A 21124-nucleotide genomic window follows, 5' to 3' on the forward strand; every position below is an offset into this window, starting at 1 on the left:
AGATTAGTACAGTGAATCTTTGAGGTGTGTGTGGCCAGAGATGCCTAACGACCGTGTTTGATCTTGATTTCAGTTCTAAACGCGAGTTCAAAGGAGAATCAGGTCACCCGGGGATAGAAGAGGAAGAATTTCTGAATGGAGTGATTATGTGCCACACATCGCAGCTTGTGGTTGGTCCGCCGCGGCGCATGCATGCCAACACGCTTGAAAGAAGCTCTCTATGCCATGTGCTACGGTGCATTATGCGTCCGCCGTGGCACATAGCTAGAATTTTGCACTATTGAGTCGCACATTTGAAGTGAAAATAAAGAGAAAATAAAAGAAAATGAACGAGTGGCGAAAAAGATAAGCTAGGGCTTGAAGGAACTGATTGTTGAGAGTAATTTGGAGTTCATAAATACTAAAGGTAAGCTTCCTAACTTAAATCTTCCTCTCTTCTTCCATTTTCTTGATGGTAGATGTTAGGGTTTGATTTCTAATGGTGATTTTTGATCTATAGAGGTTATAAGTCCAAAAACCTATTAACTCAAATAAAGTTAATGGGGGTAGATTGAGTTAAGTAAAATTGATATTTATGATTTTATGATGATTGGTAATTGGAGAACATTAAATGTCTGAAATTCCCATAAATTTAGTGGTTAGGAATAATGTAGCTTCATTAATGCCCATTTAAGAGTTTAATGTTATAAATGAGAGTTAAAGGAAGTTAAGAAACCTTATGGGTACTTTTACATGAGTTTAAAGTAAAGCTTAAGTATTAAAAAATGATGAAAATGCTAGTGAAAAATAGCTAAAAATAGATATTGATATTTTGCACAGTAAATACTTGTAGTGTAATTATCATTGACACCATTCAAGCTTCTTGGAAGCTTCAAAAGCGAATAGTTGAGGGGTAAAACTTTTGATATCTCAAAGGTTTGAGGTAACAGGGGAAATTTTATCTTATGCTTGTGTGTGATTATTGGTTTATTGATTTATGAATTATCATTTGAAGTGTATAAGTTTAAAGAAATGCAAGTGTGGCTTAAATCATGAAAAAATCTATTAGATCAAATTTGTGAGTTTTATGCCTTATGATGCAAAATTTCCCTTGAGAATAATAGTGGTGGGTTTTCATATTATTGTTCATTAAGAGTGCAATGACTTCTATAAATTGAGAAACAAAATGAATCTTTATTTAGAAGGAGTTCAATAATGTACAAAAATAGGGAAGTCCAATGATTGTGCAATTTAAAGCTCTATGAATTATATATGTGTGAATTATCGCATGAATGTCCATGGCATGATCTAAAGAGACGGGAGTTCTCCTAAGAAGCAGAATAGATGATAAATCTACGTGGTAAGGCCCCATCCATGTGATGGACAGCCTAGATTGATTTTATCTATATCGTCCCACTTGTTCAACAAGAGACTGTCCTACTGGTTCAATAAGGGACTTGAACCTAGCTAACTATCCACCGGTCCAATAAGGAAGCTAGTCTAAGGTGTATGAAATCCCATAGTGTGAGAAATGAGAGAAACCATGATACATAAGTGAGTTGGGTATGCCTTAGCTGGGTAATCCCCTCATAAGTGTTTAGGTTAAGAAAGTCAAAGAATATAAACTATCCCATTGAGTTATAGCCTACAGTTTCGTGTTAGAAGAATAAGGACGATATAAAAGAGGTGTGATCATGCATATAGTGAGAAAAGGCACGTGTTGTCTATATTGAGTCCAAAATGTGGATATGTTGAGTTGAGTAATAATTTTTTCCATACACTTGTCAATAAATTGTGTGAGCAATTTTATTTATATGAAAGATGCTAAAAGCATTGTCTTTTTAAGTGAATGCCATTATGTGAGCTAAGTTGTGAATTCTTCTTTCAAATGTTTCTCATAGGATAAAGTAATAATATTTATTGCCATTTGCATTTAAACTAATTGATATGCATTAGTACGGGCTAGTCGGACCTTGGTTACTAAGTAGTTGTACTCACCCTGTTATCTTCAATATTTCAGGGAATAACTCAAGAAGTGAAGACAGAGGAAAACAACCCGAGGCTTAAGATCACGATTCATTTGTAATAGGTCTTTTTATTTTTGGTAATTTATGTGTATATGACAATTTCGATTGCCAACTAGGATTTTCCTTTTTGTTGCTTACTTGCATTAAGTGAAATATAAATTGAAATAGTATTTTGGGCCTAGAGAGAGAGTTGATTATTATGTACTATAATGATAGGGCTAAAATATTAATGCAAGTGAGAGTAGTAAATATTATATGATGATTTGAGAAATATTGATGAAAAATGTGGTAAACTCTCCCTTTCTATGATTTTAAGTTAAGGGGTTGAGTAATGAAAATTTGATCTGAAAATATTTCTTATATTATGTGGTCATATGGTTGTTGGTGACTTATGGTCCTTGGTATGTGTTTTGAACATCTGAGATTGTGAAATTGGTTATAGTAGTGTAAGTTTTGAAAAGGGTGTCCAATTTTTGTTTTAAAAATAATTTGAGCCTAAAACCAATGCCATTAGTTAGAGCCCAAAAAGAGCTTTCTGTAGACTTCTAGTTCACGTCATTTGAAGGTTGGATAGAGATTTAGGGTGCATCGAAAGTTGGCCTTAAAGCTATCAAATTGACAGTAGAACTCACTGTCAAAATTCATGCATTTGCACCGCAGCACATGGCGTCACGAGCCGCGGCACATGTCACAGAGGGAACACACCACAGTGCATGTTCAATGAGCCGCGGCGCACGCCTTTTAATTTTTTAAAATTTTTCTTGTTCCAGATTTTTGCACTTATATAACCACTTATGTAATAATTATTTGCTTTCATGTATTTGCAAACTTTATTTTGCCTCTTTGCAAGACTTGATTGACTTTAAATTTATAATCTTGGAGTCCTCATTTTGTTAACTAATGAGAATTTTGTATTTGATGATTACTATTATCTCATTTTCCTAATTACTTGGGATTTGAGTTTTAATTGTGGGATAAAAGGAAGAGGATATTACAGATGTTACTCAAACCAATGCTCCTACCACTACCTTACTATGATAAGTGTTCTTTCTTAATCTCACATTTTTCTTAGTTTGAGTTTCTAGTCTAATGTTCTTTCTTTCTTTTTCTTAGTAAGTTTTATTGTTCTATTCATGTGTTAGTTTTTGATAAGATTCTTTGCTTAGGTCAAATTCTTACGTTTTTAATTAATGCTAGTTTCAGTTTACCCTTCTTCTTCAATGCTTTTCCTTAGAGCTTTCGCTCGGCCAATCAAAGCAACGTGGGGATTTTGTCTATAGCTCTAAATGTATTAAAGGTGGTTAATTTAAGTTTTAAATTCATTGATGAAAATTTTGGCTTTCGCATCCATCGTTTATAAAATTCTATGATACTTAAATTTTTTTTTCAAATGAGGTCCCAAATTTTTACCATTAAATAAATAAATATTATTCAAAATAAGACAAATTCAGAGTTATAAAGTATACAAAAATATGAGATGCTAATCGTTTGAAAAACACTAAAAAAAGGAGCAAAAATGTAATTTCACAAAATTATTGGTCGTTAATCACGGCCAATGATACATTCATCACGATGGATCACGGTGAGGCTAATTTAGTCTATATAATAATCAATATTTTATACATAAACAATGAGGATGATTTGCTCAAAATTTCAAAGTTCAGGGTCAAAAATGCTACTCGCATGATAGTTTAGGGTATATGGCACTAACTAAAAAATGACACATTAGTAAGGGACTAACATGTTAGCATTTAACTGGGGCCTATGGTAAATAGCACTGCATTAACAAAAAAGATGATGGTAGGGTTTAATTTTTCATGAATTTAAAAATTTAGAGTCAATTTTGTATATTTTAAGAGTCTAAGGTTAAGGTGTTTTTCGAGTAATACATCAAGGTCTATTTTGCTCATTAACCTGATTAAAAAATTAAATTTAAATTCACAAAAGGTGATATTTGTAAATTTAAGTCAAGCTATATATTTGATTTTATTAACTTTTAGAAAATATAAATTTTTTTATTTCTTTCTTAAATAGGCAAACTTCATAGTTATTTCCAGATATCAACTTCAGATAATTTAAATCCTAAACAATTATATATAAAATTGTTATTGTGTATATTAACAATATAAAAAATAATTTATTATTTCTATATATATGTTGCGGTCTCTAAAAATATACTATATATTATTATCACATAAATTAAAATTTAAATAATAAAACATTTTATCTTATAATTTTTTATTGTACAATTTATTATTTTATATCTATAAAAAATACAAGCAACAAATAATTTATTTTATACCTATGATTTTTATTGTGAATTTTATATTCCCTCCATTAAAAAATATATGACATTTTTAATTGAATTTCACTTTCAAATAAAGTTATTTATTGTCAAACTAATTCTATTTTTTCATATTTAATCCTATAAACATCCTAAAATAAACATAAAATAATTAATTTAATAGATATTTTAAAAAAATAATTACACTTTAAAATATTAAAAATATCTTACATTTTTGAACATTTAATCTCTTAAAAAATAGCTTTTATTTTTAAATGGAGGGAGTAACTCTTATTAATTTTTTTTTATCATGAACCCTACATTTATTTATTTTTTATTATGAAGCCCATATGATATTTTAACATGCAAAGTAGTATTCTTTTTTTTTTTTTAAAATTGTTACTGCTTATTTAACTGGAAATGAATGGTAACGATAAATGTGTGTGTAAGTAGAGTTGAAAATACAGGCGAGCTTGACCCTTATGGGCTTGAGCCCTAAAGCTTAGTTTTTCATTTTGAGTTTCATTTCTCAAACCAAGCCCTTATGTGAAGGGTTTAGGGTCGGGCCCACAAGCCTCTTTTTAAAAAATAAAAAAATTAAAATAAAATTAAACATTACTCCCTCCGGTCCCATTTATAAGTCCAATTTTAGAAGGTGTATTTAGTCCCATTTATAAGTCACGGTGCATCTTTTTAGGTAATATTTGAGAAGTATTTCCAAAATTACCCTTCATGAGAAAGAAAAAGTAACAGGACATTACTTTTTAGATTTGTTATATAGGGGCATGTTTGGAATTTTACTTACTTTTATTCCTTGTACTTTTATTATATTGGTATTGATGAGGTTGGTAGAAATGACTTATAAATAGGACCGGAGGGAGTATAAATTAATTAAAATATTTTGAAATTAAAAAAAATTAAAATTTCCATTTTTTTAGAAATTAAACAACATGCATTTAGAAGTTTAGTAATAAAATTTAAATCTTAGTTAAAAAATAGTTTATTTTTTATAAATATACATATATAATAATTATAGAAAAATAAAAAATATCATAAATTTTATACCATACACTGATATTTATTAAATTAATTTTAGAATAAATTAAAATTAATAATAATATAATGTGTATAGAATTAGGTGAGTAGGTCATTGGTTTCAAACACGTGTTATAATAATAATAATAATAATAATAATAATATAATAGGGTTTGAAGGGTTGCTCGAGCCCAAGCTTTTTTTTACAGGATTTATCAGGGCCAAGCCCTCAAGTACGATTACTTTAAAAAAATTCATTTTTAAAGTTTAAACTTTTATTTAAATAAGATTTTTAAATCCGACCCTTATATTCGGCTCTATGTGTAGTCAGCAGGCTGCTCCAATTTTTATTTTTTTTCCCTCCAAATAAAATTACACTTGTCAGCTTAGCGAAGAGCGAATTGCTATGTTCGTTTGGCAGTTTGCCGCCAAAACGCCCGAAATAAACTCCCAGAATTCGGCTTTCGCACGTTCGTTCCAAAATTTCAAAAACCTCCCGCGTTTCTTCCCAATCTCATCCAATACTTTTTCTTCCATTTTCAGCCCAGATGCATATCGCATTTCTCATACCTTCTCATTTCCCTCTTCCTCCGATCTCAATCTTCCTTAACCACCGAACCGATTTCTTCTTCCTCCTTCTTCCTTGCTGCCTCAATTTTTCCGAAGATGGGGAAGCAATCCAAACCCAGAAAACCCGAGGCTTTCGGAAAGGGGAAGGTCACTCCTATTCAGATCGCATTCATTGTCGACAGGTACTTATGCGACAACAACTACTCTGAAACTCGCTCCATGTTCAGAAACGAAGCTTCATCCCTCATTGCCAATTCTCCAATGCAAGAGGTACGTTTGCTCATTTGCTTCTTCGTCCACATTTTTCGTCTTCCTCCCTTTTAGATCTGTATCTCCTGTTCGTTAATTGTATATTGTTAAGTCCTATATTCATTTTGTTATCGGAGTTTCTGAGGGTTTGGGTCTTGATTTTCGGCGACGTGTGTGTGTGTGTGTGTGTGTTTTTTTTTTTTTTTTTTTTTGGTGGTACCAGGCACCCAAGACATTGTTGAGTTTGGGAGAGATGTTGGACGAGTATATCTGCTTGAAGGAGCTGAAGGTCGTATTGGACCAGGAAAGAGTCCGTATGGATCAAGAAAAATACAGGGTTCAGATGTTATTGCAAGGCATGCAGAATGTTATGAACGCTTATAATGCAAGTGGGAGCCTTCCAGGACCTGCGCCAAATCTCCCAGCATCTGCCGCCAAATCTATGGTTCCTCAACCTCAGATTAGCAACAAGTCTCCCTCCGGTACCATCCCTATATCCAGTAGTTAATATTTCTTGTGTTCCGTAATTCCGGCGATCGTTTAGGAGTTCTACGATTCAGACATTTTCATTAATTAGTGATTTAGTGTATATATATTTCCTGGTTGGTCTGTACTCAATTACGGGGGATAATTTGATGTTTTCTTTTAAAGTGTGTTAGAAGATATGTTAGATATTATCATTAATAAAATCTCACTTAGCAACTCAAATTCTTCAGTTGAACTGCATTTCTGAAGAGTTGGACAGGTTGAAGTTGGTGTTTTCTTTTAGATATACTTCGCTAATGGCAGTTAATGGCAACTAATTAGCAGGTGTACTTGTGATTTTGGTTCCTAAGGCAAATTGGAAACGTGTAGATGACTGCAACTCAATTGGGAGGAAAGGGGGTGGGGTGGCTGTAAAACTCCTACTGATTTGGTTGTGCTGTGGTGTCTAAATTATGTTTACTTCAGCGTTTTGATTCAGTTTCAACCATGTGTAAACTTTGCCAAGTATATTCGTCTTTGCTATTTAATTAGGCAATCCTACTCCAATGCAAAACACAATGAATATACAAATTCGGCCTCAATCTACCAACACCCATGCAGAGGTGACACCCATGATGAATCTGTCAGACCGAAAGAGAAAGGATGCCAAAGTCATGGATGCCCCTTCAGCTGCAAAGAAATCACGTGGTAGATCGTCTGCCCGGAAAATTCCAAGCCTAGGTATAGCTATCTCTTGACTCAGAATGTAAGAAGTACATTACTATAAGCTAGTATTTTATTGGATTAATACATTTCAGCTTTAACTTCATTTTCAGGTCCAAACACACTACCCCAATCTGATAATGCTGTGAATGATCAATTAATTGCTCAGCCCTCTTGTGCTGTTCAATCATCACCTGACAATTGCATGCCCGATGGGACACAGGTTCAAGGATCTACTGTTGCTAAATGCTTGTTCAATGAACCTTCACATTCTATTCCAGCCAATTCGCCAATTCTAAAGACGCTTCCGAGAGCAAATTCCTCTCACAGTGACACGCATGTATCTCCGCCTGAGATTTCTTCAGTTGCAAATTGCAACAAAAGCCATGCTTCTCGGGAGATTACTCCCACTCGTTGCACTGTAATTTCAACCAAAAGAGTAATGGTCAGTCCTGCAAAACAGATGGCTTACATAGAGAGGCGCCATTGCATTTCTCCTCTTAAACCAGATTCAGAAAAGACAAGTAAGAGGGAGCATGTAAGGAGCAGGTTGGACTTTGATGGCTCTGATATGCCAGAGAGCTTGGACAAGCCATCATCTAATGACATGTCCAGTTCCGAGTCTGATAAAGAAATGGACATTTTTGACATTGACTTTCCTAACTTAGATGCTTTGGGAATGGATTTCTCGTTCACTGAGATGTTAGGGGAACTAGACCTTCATTGTGAAGGCATTGACTTTTCTTGCCTCCCAACATCAAACCTGTCCGAGGATAATGCTTCAGGGTATTTTTCTGTTTAAACCTGTAGTTCTCTCTTATTGTTGATTCACTTTTTCTATCTGATGTTATCCCATTACATGAACAGGCCATCTAATGACTGTGATCAGGCTAACCAAGTCATGTCTGAAATGTCTCCAAACGCGGCAGAAGTCCTATCGGAGAAGGAAATGAATATACAAGGTACTGATAAATGAAACTCATCTGTGTCGTAAACAATTTTTGAATGAGCTAGAGTTTACTAAACCTTCCATTTCTGCAGGTCCTGATTGTTTGACTGCAATGAAATCCGTCACAAAATGCATAACAATTTTAAGCCCTGGTAAGTTCTTTCTTCAAATGTTCCCTGATTTTTGAATGAAGTAAAACTTCAAATATTTCCATCATAATAATAATAATGCTTGAAAAACGAAAATAAGATTGAAACTACAAAGTTCTGTAAGAGTCAAAACATCAATTGTTCTAAATTTTTTATTTATATTTGTTTGCAATATTCCATTATTATATATTGCATCATTAATTCATTACATCATGCCTACAGTGAAAAACCACCAGCGCCTGCTGGATCAAGACGACTCTAGGAGAGGGTGATTTGTCAAGAATGAAGATGTAAAGAATAACTCAGACTGACTTGGCACCTGCACTTGCTGCAGGAGATTCTTGTGTTCCGAAAGATGGCTTCTTGCAGTTGCTCGTTTAGGATAACTCATTCATTCACACTCAGATTACATCAGCCTAATTTAGATTAGTTATATTTTGATGGTAACTACCCATGTTTAGCCAATTAGTATGTTTAGATTATCCGAAATAGATAAATTATTGTATACAGTGGTAAGAATGGATAATGAGAAGAACAGGTGAATATCGTAAACACTGGTATTGCGTAATCAAGAGTTTAAGCATTGAAACCCGTAACTTCAAAAAGGTAGGTTTAGTTTTTCCCTTGCAGTCTCCAGAAACTGAAAGGAACAAAAAGGAATTCCAGGCGGAATTTTCTATTGGGTTAGACGATGTGCTTCCGTGGACCGTTTGCCTGAATCAGGGTGATAAGGCCTGATGAAAAGCAATTCTTTAATATTCATTTTTATGGGGGAACAAATTGCCAGTCAATCTGTTTATTGCTTTTTGACTGGTGGTGTTGCCTTCAAAATGATTCCTTAATAAATACACTTTTCTTTGGATGAATCTTATACTATTCTGAAAACCAAAAAAATTGGCCCCAAGTTATTAAAGTTCAGTTGATAGTGACATTCGTTTAACTAGAATATGCTGTAGTTCCCAGTATACAAATATATATGGTGGATGCTTTTTGGATATTCCATTTACATGATTCGGATGAAATTTTATACACAGTGGTGTCCAGAATAATTGAAAGATCTGGAATCATTTTTATCAAACCAAAGAAGAGCTTGGTAAAAAAAAAAAAAAAAAAAGTTTCTTCCGGGGACCAATTATAAAGAATGAAATAAGGAAGAAATATAAATCTGGCTTCAAAAATACTTTTGAGAGTGAATATTGCTTTAGAAGATTGAGTCCAGCATAATGTTGACAAACAAGTGTCTTTGGATCAACATATGAATCAAGCTAAATACTTTTCCACCTTCTCCACCTCTTCTTTACTGCCAATGTACAGTGGAACGCGCTGATGGATCTGTTCCAAAAAAATAAAATAAAATAAATAATAACATACATGATTATATTTACACCTTACTTGTTATGAATCAGAATCAAATGTGTTTGGTTGTGCGTTGAATTTGGTCAAAACCACATCTTGATCAAAGTATTCTGAGAATAGCTTCGAGCAAGATAAGGCTTTCTGCATTTTTTTTTTAAAACAAGGTGTGTGTGGGTGTGTGTGTGTATTCTTATATTTTTTTATACAAAAAATTTAATAAAATTACGTATGATCTTCCTTATCAAATCTAATCATATGATGCCAAGTCAAGTGCCTTTTCTTTTATAGACTATCATAATCTCTTTAAGTATAAGAGACAAGAAACGTACTTCCAGGGGTTGAATGTCAAGTATTCTCTGATGGCCATCAGAGCCTTTACCACCAGCCTGCTCTACAATGAAGCTCATGGGAGCACACTCATAGAGCAGCCTTAGCTTCCCATTCTTGCTCTTCTTGTCTCTTGGGTACCCATAAATCCCTCCATACAGCAGAGTCCTATGGAAGTCCCCTACCAAGCTCCCTATGTACCTTGCCGAATATGGCTTCCCTGAAGGGCCCGGGTCCTTCAGATCGTCTATGTACTTCTTCAACTTGTCATCCCACAGCTGGTAATTCCCTTCGTTGAAGGCATAGATTTTGCCTGCTTTTGGGATCTGAATCTTCTCTTGTGTCAGCACGAATTCCCCGTACATGGGGTCCAACGTGAAAGCATACACTCCTTGTCCCAGTGTGACAACGAAGATGACGGAACTGGAGTACATGCAGTATCCTGCTGCTAGCAGGTTGCTCCCTGGCTGGCACACGTTCACCACGCATCTCTGCTCTGCTTTGTCAAGCTGCAAATCAAAATCTCAAGGCATTGAGTTTATAATTAATATGTTGAAGTGAGTGGAGTTGATGAATGTGAGGTTGGGGGACACTAACAGTGGGGTCTTCGCCGACGTCAGCGAGGCACTCGTCGTTGGGGCTGTAGATGCCGAAGATGGATCCCGTGGAGACGGCAGCGTCAATGTTGGAAGAACCGTCAAGAGGGTCAAAGACAACAATGTAGTTTCCTGAATAGCTCTCTTCCACTGCCACTGGCACATCCTCTTCCTCTGACGCTATTATTCCTGTCCTCCCACTTGATCTCAGGCAGTTTGAGAATACCTGAAATTGTTAACATATTCAATGAACCTAAATTAATCTTTTATCATATGATATATCATGTAAACTAACAACTTGATCCTTAAATTCTTTTGTTTCTTTTGCCTGTACTCTAAAAAAATTGATGAGCATACTAATTAGTAATTTCTTGTTTAAATGAAAAAAAAATCATACTACATTACTTTTTTCTATATTTTTGGTGACTTAATACAAAATTCATGTTAAATATATAATCAAAATTAAATTTTATATTTAAAAAGAATCTATATATTAAAATGGCAAATAGTCAGGAAAGGATGGAAATACAGAAATCAGATATAATAAATTGAAGAAACACTTCAACCATCCGTTGTAGTCTAGTTGGTTAGGATACTCGGCTCTCACCCGAGAGACCCGGGTTCAATTCCCGGCAACGGAACGTTCATATTTTTCTTTTTCTAGAATCTTGCAGAACGGCGAAACTACAAACCTCGTTGGAGACGACGTCCAATTTCTTCTGGTCTTCTCCTTGGACGTTAACGGCACCCTGAATCCCTGTGAGGTTCGATATGTTTGCTCTCTGAACCAGAGACGCTATTTGCTTGCACGCCATTGAAATGCTTGACAACACTATCGTCAGCTCTGCGTCTATCACCCCTGCCACCTCTTGCTTCAACAGCCACCCCGTCAGCGTCTCTATCTCATACCCACTCTTTTTCTTCGTCCTCGCCGTCGCTTCCGCCGCCGATCCCACCGCTGCACATCTGAATCCGCCCTCACCCGCTTGCTTTTTCCTGCCGCTGGTGTAATTTGAAGCACAAAGATCTGATTTTGGGTCGAAGACGCATAACTGGAAGGGACAGAGACGCGAGGGAGAAGCAGAGGACGAAGAAGAAGAAGCTGATTTTGAAAAAACAAAGTGGGAGTATGCTGTTGCTGCTGCTACGGCAACCATAGTTATGATTTATTGTTCTTCTTCTTTGGGTCTTTTTTTAAAAAGAATTTTTTGTGTGGAGTTTTGAGCTTCGTCTGGTACTGGGTGAGTGTGGATTGTTTTGTGCAGATGTAAGACTGGGAAGAGATTGAGATTTGTGAGGTGGTGGGTAAGGATCTGTGGTAGTTAGGGACCCACTTATCATCCTCATCTCATTTTCAAAAAAATTGTGATTGGAATTGCTTCAAGAGGCCAGCCTTATTGCCGCGAGGGATTGTCAATTCGACAATTTCTCTGTACTGCATCCAACTGTGAAGAAATCTGGCCTTGCACTCTCATTTTTGGGCGAGATCAACTTGACCTCTTTTTATTATCCGTACAATATATTTATTTTTACGGAACAATGTAAATAAGTTTTTTATATAATTGCGATACAGTGATGCTGATACTTTGGTGAATTTAGCTGACTTAAATGAACTGTACGAAGCTGAATTCATAACTTCAATGTTTGAACACTAATAGAATTTATTGTTGTGCAACACCAATAAGCAATGCCGAATTTAAATTTTACAACCTCTGTAAAAATAATAGATAATATGTTTGTAGGTACTTTTATTTCTAACAAGTCCAGTCCACTATTTTTTTTTCATTTGTTAAAAGAGTAAAAGATCTAAAAATTTTGATTATTGCTTTTGCAGAATAATAAAACCTGATAACTTCCAAGTATTTAAGTCATTAATGATTTAATTGAGTTATACTGAGTGAGCAAAGTTCAATGTGTCGGGTTTAGAAAGTCCACCCTTGTTGGATTTACTTTTATCAAACCTACATTATTGAATGAGGCTCATTTGAATATTAATAAGATGTTTGGGTTCTTGAGTGTAATATTCTCCTTTTTGTGTGTAGGAACAATTTTTAGGAGACGCACCTTTAGATATTACCCATGTATACAGGTGAAAGTAATATAGTGTTGAGGATATAGTTAAATTTGGACAATTAACTCCATAAGGTTATTCTTGATGAATACTTCATTCTTTGCTCCTCTTCCTCTTAGTGGTGCATTTGCTATGAATTAGAGGCAGAATTTGAGTAACTCAGTCATTCACATAAAAGTATTATTTGATGCACTAACAGGTATGCCTTTGAACTCCTAATTTCTACATCAGTATTAGAACATATGTTTGATTTTCTTATAGTAAATAATGCAAATTTCATTTGCCATATATGTTTTGTTATTTTTGTTTGGTTCTATATTTTGTGATATGAACATTTTGTGTGATATCTTGGGTCATAAATGAGTAGACTAAACTTTTGAAAGTTTGTACACGTTGGATGTAAAACTCTCCATGCGAGATACATAATCAAAATTGCCAAACATAAACAAAAACCAAAATTTAGGTTCTTAAAAATGACATTTTTTAAGCAAATGGTTAGTACTATTGTGTAGAGCTCCAAAAAAAAAGGATACCAAAAATGCGCAAAAACAAATGTCAGACAAAGGAGATACGATGCTCCGAAGTTTTAGGTTAGATAGAGAATCGAGTCATCGTGACTTCGTGAGAGGTTGAAGACAACCCAAACTGATATCGTTTCAATGCCCATAAAAAAAAAGTTGTTGTAAAAAAAAAAGAGGGGGGGAAGAAAGTGGTTTAGGCTAAAGAAGAGAGGCCTAACTAAAAAAAAAAGGTTTTTGGGTTTTAAGCCCAATAGTCTAAGGGTTTTTTCTAATTTTTTTCCAACAAAAAGTTCTGGATCTGAGTCAAAAAACTAGTCAACCCTTTAAATAAAATGATAATGTTTTATGTTAAATTAAAAAAGGAAAAAGAAAAAGTGCCAAGTGCCAAGTAGGGCCATCGAAGGATTTAATAGACGCGTGAATCGCACCATTTAAGAGGTCTTGGTGTGTGGAGTTTGTCCCAATGGTGTGTGTAGTCATCTGAGGTCTCTAAGGTGGCACATGGCTTACACTCTTCTTCATTGAAAGTGGGCTTTATTGGAATTTTCCTATCTTTCTAGAATTTTTGAACCGAACTTATTTTAGCGCCTTGTAAGGCCCGTGAAGCATCTGATTGAGATATGGTTTGTTTCTAAAAATTCCTAAATCTAATATCTATATTTTGATATGTAATTTGCTTATTTTTAAGAATATTTGAATCAATTTAAGAGGCTTTCAATGCTTGTGTGAGTGAATTTAAATATAAGGGTGAATTTTAATTATTTAAAAATCATAAAAAATAATTATAGTCATTTAAATTATTTATCATATGGATAAATATGAATTGTTAATACACCAAAAGCACTAAAATGTTGAAGAATATTTCTCTAAAAGGTATTTTAGATAAAACATTTATTCTAAAATGTGATCCTTTGAGTAAGGATTCTGAAAAGAGATGTATAGAGACAAAAGTATCACGTGGTGATGATCTAAAAAATGACCTAAATAGAATAATTGTTGATTCGAACCAAACATGAACCATAATTTAATAAAAGTAAAATATTTTTAGTGAAATGTCAATTGTAAAAGTACAATAAATATGAAGTTTCACAACTAACCTTGAGCAAGTTTTTCTGATGTGAAAAAAGGAGAGAGGACATATGAACAAGTATAAAAAAAATAATACTTATAATAATATAGCATAAATTAATTCCTCAGAATCACTTCTTAGGTGGAGTATTGATGCTTTAAATAAGTTCAATTAAACAAGGAATAATTTTTCTTACCTGAAAGAGTTTGGGAAAATGTTATACTAAATTCATTTCCTAATTACAAAATTTTAAATCTGATTAATTATGAATCATTGAAGAGACAAAGAGATAACTATACATATGTGTAGGGTTGAAGTTAAACTCCTAATATGTTGAAGAAAATAGGAGTAAGGCTAAGGCCATTTATATATGGTTGTCTCGATTCCCAAACTGAAAAATGGTTTAAAAGAAAAACATATGGTCTAACCATATTGGGAAGGATAAGGCATTACAAATGTCCTCTCTAGATTTTGAAGAAGTTAAAAACAAAAATCATCTCATCTAAATGATAAAACAAAATTCCTTATAAAAATTAAGGACATAAATGCTTTTATCATGAAAATAAAAATGATAAAATGATAAGTGATAAGAATACATGAAAGTACCTACTTATATGATTATCTTGTACTATTTGATTTTGTGTTTTCAAATATGTATAAAGACTATGTGTTTGTTTTTTTAGTATCATGAAGTATGTTTTAGACATTATTTTATTAAATGTTTTAATATAAATATTGTTTGCTTTATTTGAGTGGGAACTCTTATAAAATGAGTTTGTTAGTCGTAAATGAAAATCTATTTTGAAATACTCATATAAAATTCTTGGTTGATGTTCATGGCATTATTAGAATCCATGTGATAGGAGATGCAAATGTAGTCTTTTAACCATGGACCTGATGGTGTCATTTTTATTCTAGTTAAGAATGATACAAGTATATGACATTATATGCTTACTGAGTTGTATTGTTGGAATTTTTTTTGGCTCAATTAAATAATAGAAAATACTATTCATATGGAATACTTTTGTAATTGAATTGAGAATAACTGCCAAGAACATAATTGCTGAATTGAATAAAGGGTATAACTTAAACAGGGACAATTGGGATATCTGATACCGAAAGGTATCATACATATTAGAGGAACAAGATGCAATTGAGCCATTGACTACACTAATGATGGATCTTAGAGCTAGGAATATAGCCTAACATAGGAGGGATTGTGAGGCTTACATGGCTTGAAAAAGAAAAACAACATTGCATACATTACCTTATTGAGTACAATAGTTAATGACCTGATGTGCGAGCATAAGAAATACACTACTACAGGCCATGTGGATCGCACTAAAGGATAAGTTTGGAGGTACTTCCACCAAACTAAGAAGGTTGACGATTAATTTTTGACACCCATCATTTGAAGCCCTATACTCATATAAGAAAGCATCTATATGAGATAGCTAACATTATCTAAGAACTAAAAAAAGTTGGGCACATATTATTTGATGAATAGCAAGTTCAGGCTATTATAAGATCACTCCCTTCTAGCTAGCAGTACTTGAAAGTGAATATGACCCATAACGAGAATGTTGTCACTTTTGACAATATAACAAAACATTTTGAGCTCGAAGATGAATGCCTTGAGGCTTATAAATCCTTTAAATTGGCATACATAATTGAGGAAGTTGTTCCTTTTAACACCCAACCTAATTCCTAAAAGGGTAAAAAGGTTAAGAAGGATGGATTAAATTTCAAGAATAAGAAGTCATTTAAGAAGAAGGGCAAGAAACGTGGGAAGAAAATTAACCTAAGAATGGTTGAATGCTATACTTATCATAAAATAGGTCACTTCACAAGGAATTGTCTTGAGTGAAATAAATAGGATAAAGTACTAGTAAATTGAGTCAATACACATATTTCAAATGTGACAAGTGATCTATTTTCTAACAAAATCTATTTATTCTTCTTGAATTATAGACTCAAACTCCACAAGAAGAAATGATAAGGACTAAGGATCCCTCACAGAGTACTGTCACTTGTTGAATTAAAAGAAAGTGGCTTTATATCAGTAACAAGACAAAATTGAGGAATTTGCTTTATTTGGTGAAGAAGACTAAGACTCTTTATAGTGTCTTTTAAGTACCAAAGTACTGACGGAACATTGTTTTTTAATTTTCATATTATAGGTTTATTGTGAACTTTCATGATAAAGTTTCAAACATTACAAAATGAATAATTTATTTTTCATTCAATTTTTCTTTTAGGAAGTTCTTTGGATATTGTTAGTGACAGTCACTTTTATAAATGTTTTAACTTTAATATTGATATGAGTAATAGACGTGCTAAGGTTAGAACATATAAATTAGAATAGAGTGAGTAAAACTAGCTAGATAAGAAACACTAAACTCATTTTCTAATGAGAAAATATTTTTATATGAGAATTGTCTAGCTGATAAAGTAACGAGAAAACCTTTTAGATAAGAGAATTAAAATAAAGTATCCATTACAACTCTTTCATTCTCATTTATATGGTGTTGTAAGTGTGAGGGAAATCACAAAGTTTTAGTAAATTGTTAATAATTATTCATGATATGATCATATGTATTTGATTTCACAAATCTACGGCTTTTGAATGCTTTAGAGAGTACCTAAGTGAGGGATAAAATCAAATGAACAGTAAGATTTCTTGACTTGTTACTGATTAATTGAGATTGTAAATATTTTTTTAACCAATTGAACTAACTCTGTGAAAAGAAAGGGATAATTAAGTGGTTAACTATCCCAAACACTCTACAATAAAATGAAGTTGTTGAAATAAAATACTATTAGACATTGTTAAGTCAATAATAGCATAGACAAGTCCACAAATTTCATGTTAAGGATACTTGACTAATAGTTATTGTTAGACATGACAATATGCCCTCAATGTCAGTCACATCCACACCCTTTAAGTTGTGGACATAATGCAAATTGAATTTAAATATCCTTAAACTATAGGGGTTAATTGCAATGTCCATGACAATTCCCACAAACATGGAAAAAAAAGTCTATGAGGGAAGGAATGTATGTTTATTAGATACTTTAAGCAATCAAATGGTTACATTTTTCATGAGTAAAAATAAAATTAAAATTATGACTGAATTTGAATTAAGAGGTGTCACATTTCTTAAAGAATGAACTCCTTACCTGGGAGGAAATTGTTCATATTGTATTTCTTCATGAGACATGGAATAAGGCAATATAGAACAAGATAAAGACCTCAATCATCCTAGCATATGTTGATGTGAGTGGGAGCTTTGATAGTAACAAAGAGAATGTCCCTAAGAAATGCTTCTGCATGAAAGAGGAAACATTCATAGTTACTTTAAAAGAGAATGAGGAATCATGTTCTATATAAGTGAGATAAAATAATGGAAGAAGAAAGTGAAAAAAGTTCCTTATATAAGTGTTGTTGTTATGGTATGCAATAACACATATAAGCCTAATTATCTATTTTGTAGTAAGATTTATAAAGTGTTACTAATCCAACCACAATAAAAAAAAATACCAAAAAGTAGTGAAAAGAATTTTGAGATGCTTGAAGGGTATTACGTTGTCAAAGAAATTGAGTTTATAGCATGTACTGTAATAATATAATAGACTATATGGCTGAGAAGTTTCATGGAACGCTTTGAATTTGTAAATGAGGCCTATAAATCTAGTGTACATATGTGTGTAAACATTATAGCCTTTACTATGCAAGAATAAGACTCCAAGTATCATAATAAGATTGAAAATGAGAGTGCAAATTATAACTTTGCATGAGCTGTTATAGCACATGTAGTTGTATTTATGCAACTAAGTCCTACATAGTATGTGATAAGAAATTCCCTTACAAATCTAATAGCCAAGGAAGTGTGCATAAAATGTGTTAAGTCCCTTTGTAACCTCCTTGAGGTTAAACCACAAATTAACTCCAAAACATAATTATCTGAAGTTTTAAAAGAAGAATTCTCTAAATTAATTCAAAGAAATCTTAATTTGCCATTTTAAATCCCAATACATAAATTTAAGGACTTTAAATTAGAATTTTAAAAATAAAGCGAAAGCTTGAAAATCAATTGGGACCCAAAAAGTAAGTTTTAAAATCCAAAAACTATTTCTATGCAGAAAATGACACGTGCGCCACGATGTGTCTTCTCTGTGCCATACGCCACGGTGCATTGCACGAAATTTGATAGATCGATGCTGTCATTTGATAACATAGGGAGTGGACTTTTGACAAGTCCTAAATCTTCGTCCGATGTCCGATTGAGGTGATTTCAGTGTCTACATAAAGCTTTCTTCTAACTCTAGCTAATGGCACTAGTTTCACATTTAAATTTATTTTCTATCAAAAATTGGACACCAAAACTCATTTTGACACATTTTTATAAAATTTCTTAAATGAGGTGTCCCAACTCAACCACACGTGTCAATAGCCTATACTAACCCTCCGACCATACTCAATGAACTCTTGTGAACTCGTGCAACACACCACACACAACCAAAATTACTTATTTCACAAAATCATCACTCAACCTCAATTTTCACAAAACATAGAGGAGGAGGAAAAGTTACACAAAATCAACTATTTCATTCAAATTTCTCAAAATATACATATATTTATACTTGCATAAGTATTTTGGCCTTATTCCTGGGTTCACAACAAAAACTCACTAACCCTGGGCACAAAATACACTAGTTAAAAACAAAATCATGCAAGTAGTATACCAATTATGACAATTAATCCTAGTTGACAATTACATCAATAAATATACATGAAAACAATTAAAGAGAGGCATAAAGAGAATTTACTCCACAAAACCTAAGCCTCTGTATGTTTTTTCCGACTTGGATCCAATGAGCTAGGTCCTAAAAATATTGAAAATTGAGGGGTGAGTGCAACTATTTAGTAACCAAGTTTTACTTAACTCTTACAGTAACATATTAATTGTAAATAGATGCAAATACGCATATAACACATATATCACATAGTATTGGGCCACGGTTTACAAAACTAACAATCATGTGATCGGGCTTACTACAAAACACCATATCATGTTATTTTTAAAAACATAATTCAGGGTCATAAAAATAACAACCATGTGCCCTTAACAAGCGCTGGACCATAAAACTAACAATCATGTGGTCGGACTTATATGCATGATCATATGCCAACCTTATATCCTTCTGTTACCTTCGACACGAAATTGGTGATTATCATGTGGCTATCGGGTCAGGATTAACTCACTCACTTATGTAACTCAATTTCTCACAATACTAACAACTATAGGGTGTCATATCCTTAATCTAGCCTTCTCATGAACCAGTGAAGAGTAGTTAGGTTTGAGTCCCTCATAAAATAAGAGAGACAGTCCTGAATCAATCATGAGATAAGGGCTACCTCTCGATTTCAATGATCGGTGCCAAGGCTAGTTCCCAATTCCAACGGTTACTGCTAATAACATGTAGATTTCAATCAATCTACTCCTCTCCTTAGGTGAACTCCTGTCAATTATCATGCTCTGCACATTTCACATATAACATGCATTTTAAAAATCATTTCTCAAACAATGAAATCAGATAACACATATGCTCATAATTAACTCATATTTCATTACAATTCTCCACCCCTATTTATAAATCACAATTAATTTCACAAAATGTCAAGGGTGGTAGAAATCAAGATTTTCTTTCAAAAGAAACCATTTCACAATCACGCACTTGCCAACATGCATAATCAAATTAACCATAAAACACATTACATATACAATTAACATACAATTATAAAAATTAAGTTTCCCCTAGTTACATCAAACTTTTGAGAGGTCAAAGGTTTAGCCCTTACTATATCAACTTTTCCAAGCTTCAACGAGTTTGAATGGTGCCAAGACGAACGTCTTTACAACTATATCACAAGGATATCATCATCATCTAACTCTTTAAGCTTTATCAATATAAAACTCCTCATACACTATTTTAACCGACTCATAATGACTACCCATTCATACCCAATGGGTTTATTAGATTTTATTTATGCACATTATCATTAATTACACCTTAAACCATTATTAATACACATTAACCTCTCCCAACTATCTCATAAATACCAATTTCAGATATTAAATGCTCCTATAGACCAACCACTTCTAAAATCATCAATGTGGTGTTCTAATATATTAAATCACTCTCATTAATCTCATTTTAACTAATTAAATCGGACCCATACTCCTATGAATTGAAAATCCATCTCTCAATTCAAACCCTACCATAAATCATTACAAATGAGGGAGAGAAAGGAAGAAGAAGGCACCATGATCTTATCTTGAGTGTTTGGGAGCTTTAATCTATCAACAATGAGACCAAATGTCGTGCCCTAGCAGAGCCAAAATGAGTTCTTCATCTTCTTCCTCTTCTCTTTATGTTCTTTTCATGCAAAAATAAATTAGATATATCTGATTTTTGACTGTGTGTCACGACCTATACTGCCCTTTGCCACTGCGCATGGCATAGAGGAGCCTGTTACATTTAAATTGTGTTCGTGTGCTGTGACGGACCAACCACGCGCCGCAGCATATGGCACAGAACACAACTTTTTACTTTTTTCATCCTCTTTCTTTGCTCGAGTAGCCCGCCATCAATTTGGACTTACTTTTAGGGCTGAAATCACAACAATTATGCCAAGTTAAGCTCCTCTGGCCACGCACCTTATTAAATCACTAAATACCCTAATTAAGTT

The 21124-nt window shown here is 33.5% G+C and overlaps 2 protein-coding genes and 1 non-coding gene across 4 annotated transcripts; 2 read left to right on the forward strand and 1 right to left on the reverse strand.

The window, feature by feature from the left end:
* Positions 1 to 5828: 5828 nt before the first annotated feature.
* LOC129289487 (uncharacterized) lies at positions 5829 to 9301 on the forward strand. Of its 2 annotated transcripts, none has more exons than XM_054926256.1 (7): positions 5829 to 6165; positions 6368 to 6626; positions 7162 to 7350; positions 7446 to 8118; positions 8200 to 8294; positions 8374 to 8433; positions 8653 to 9301. In XM_054926256.1, exons 1-7 carry the CDS (start codon positions 5992 to 5994, stop codon positions 8700 to 8702), a joined length of 1500 nt encoding a protein of 499 aa, XP_054782231.1. In that variant the 5' UTR covers positions 5829 to 5991; the 3' UTR covers positions 8703 to 9301. The 2 variants fall into 2 exon arrangements, with proteins under 2 accessions (XP_054782231.1, XP_054782232.1); XM_054926257.1 differs by having other exon boundaries at positions 7231 to 7350.
* A 276-nt stretch (positions 9302 to 9577) lies between these two features.
* LOC129289488 (fructose-1,6-bisphosphatase, chloroplastic) lies at positions 9578 to 11989 on the reverse strand. The gene is made up of 4 exons (XM_054926258.1): positions 11402 to 11989; positions 10711 to 10935; positions 10116 to 10622; positions 9578 to 9762 (listed from the first exon to the last, which is right to left on the reverse strand). The coding sequence occupies exons 1-4, from the start codon at positions 11864 to 11866 to the stop codon at positions 9691 to 9693; spliced, it is 1269 nt and encodes a 422-aa protein (XP_054782233.1). The 5' UTR covers positions 11867 to 11989; the 3' UTR covers positions 9578 to 9690.
* Positions 11278 to 11350, forward strand: TRNAE-CUC (transfer RNA glutamic acid (anticodon CUC)). The gene has a single exon. It is a non-coding gene; the product is annotated as a tRNA-Glu (tRNA).
* Positions 11990 to 21124: the final 9135 nt, after the last annotated feature.

This window comes from Prosopis cineraria, unplaced genomic scaffold (assembly GCF_029017545.1).
Source record: "Prosopis cineraria cultivar Desert tree isolate PC_DT_omini unplaced genomic scaffold, ASM2901754v1 PC12, whole genome shotgun sequence".
Classification (NCBI taxonomy): Eukaryota; Viridiplantae; Streptophyta; class Magnoliopsida; order Fabales; family Fabaceae; genus Prosopis; species Prosopis cineraria.

What these genes read in the sequence shown, in the direction of transcription:
- LOC129289487 (XM_054926256.1), top strand. Translation starts at nt 5,992, where the DNA reads ATGGGGAAGCAATCCAAACCCAGAAAACCCGAGGCTTTCGGAAAGGGG. An exon ending in TAGCAACAAGTCTCCCTCCG is followed by an intron (nt 6,627 to 7,161) that starts GTACCATCCCTA and finishes CTATTTAATTAG; the next exon opens with GCAATCCTACTCCAATGCAA. An exon ending in CCGGAAAATTCCAAGCCTAG is followed by an intron (nt 7,351 to 7,445) that starts GTATAGCTATCT and finishes CTTCATTTTCAG; the next exon opens with GTCCAAACACACTACCCCAA.
- LOC129289488 (XM_054926258.1), bottom strand. Translation starts at nt 11,866, where the DNA reads ATGGTTGCCGTAGCAGCAGCAACAGCATACTCCCACTTTGTTTTTTCA. An exon ending in TGGACGTCGTCTCCAACGAG is followed by an intron (nt 10,936 to 11,401) that starts GTTTGTAGTTTC and finishes TAACAATTTCAG; the next exon opens with GTATTCTCAAACTGCCTGAG. An exon ending in ACGTCGGCGAAGACCCCACT is followed by an intron (nt 10,623 to 10,710) that starts GTTAGTGTCCCC and finishes TTTGATTTGCAG; the next exon opens with CTTGACAAAGCAGAGCAGAG.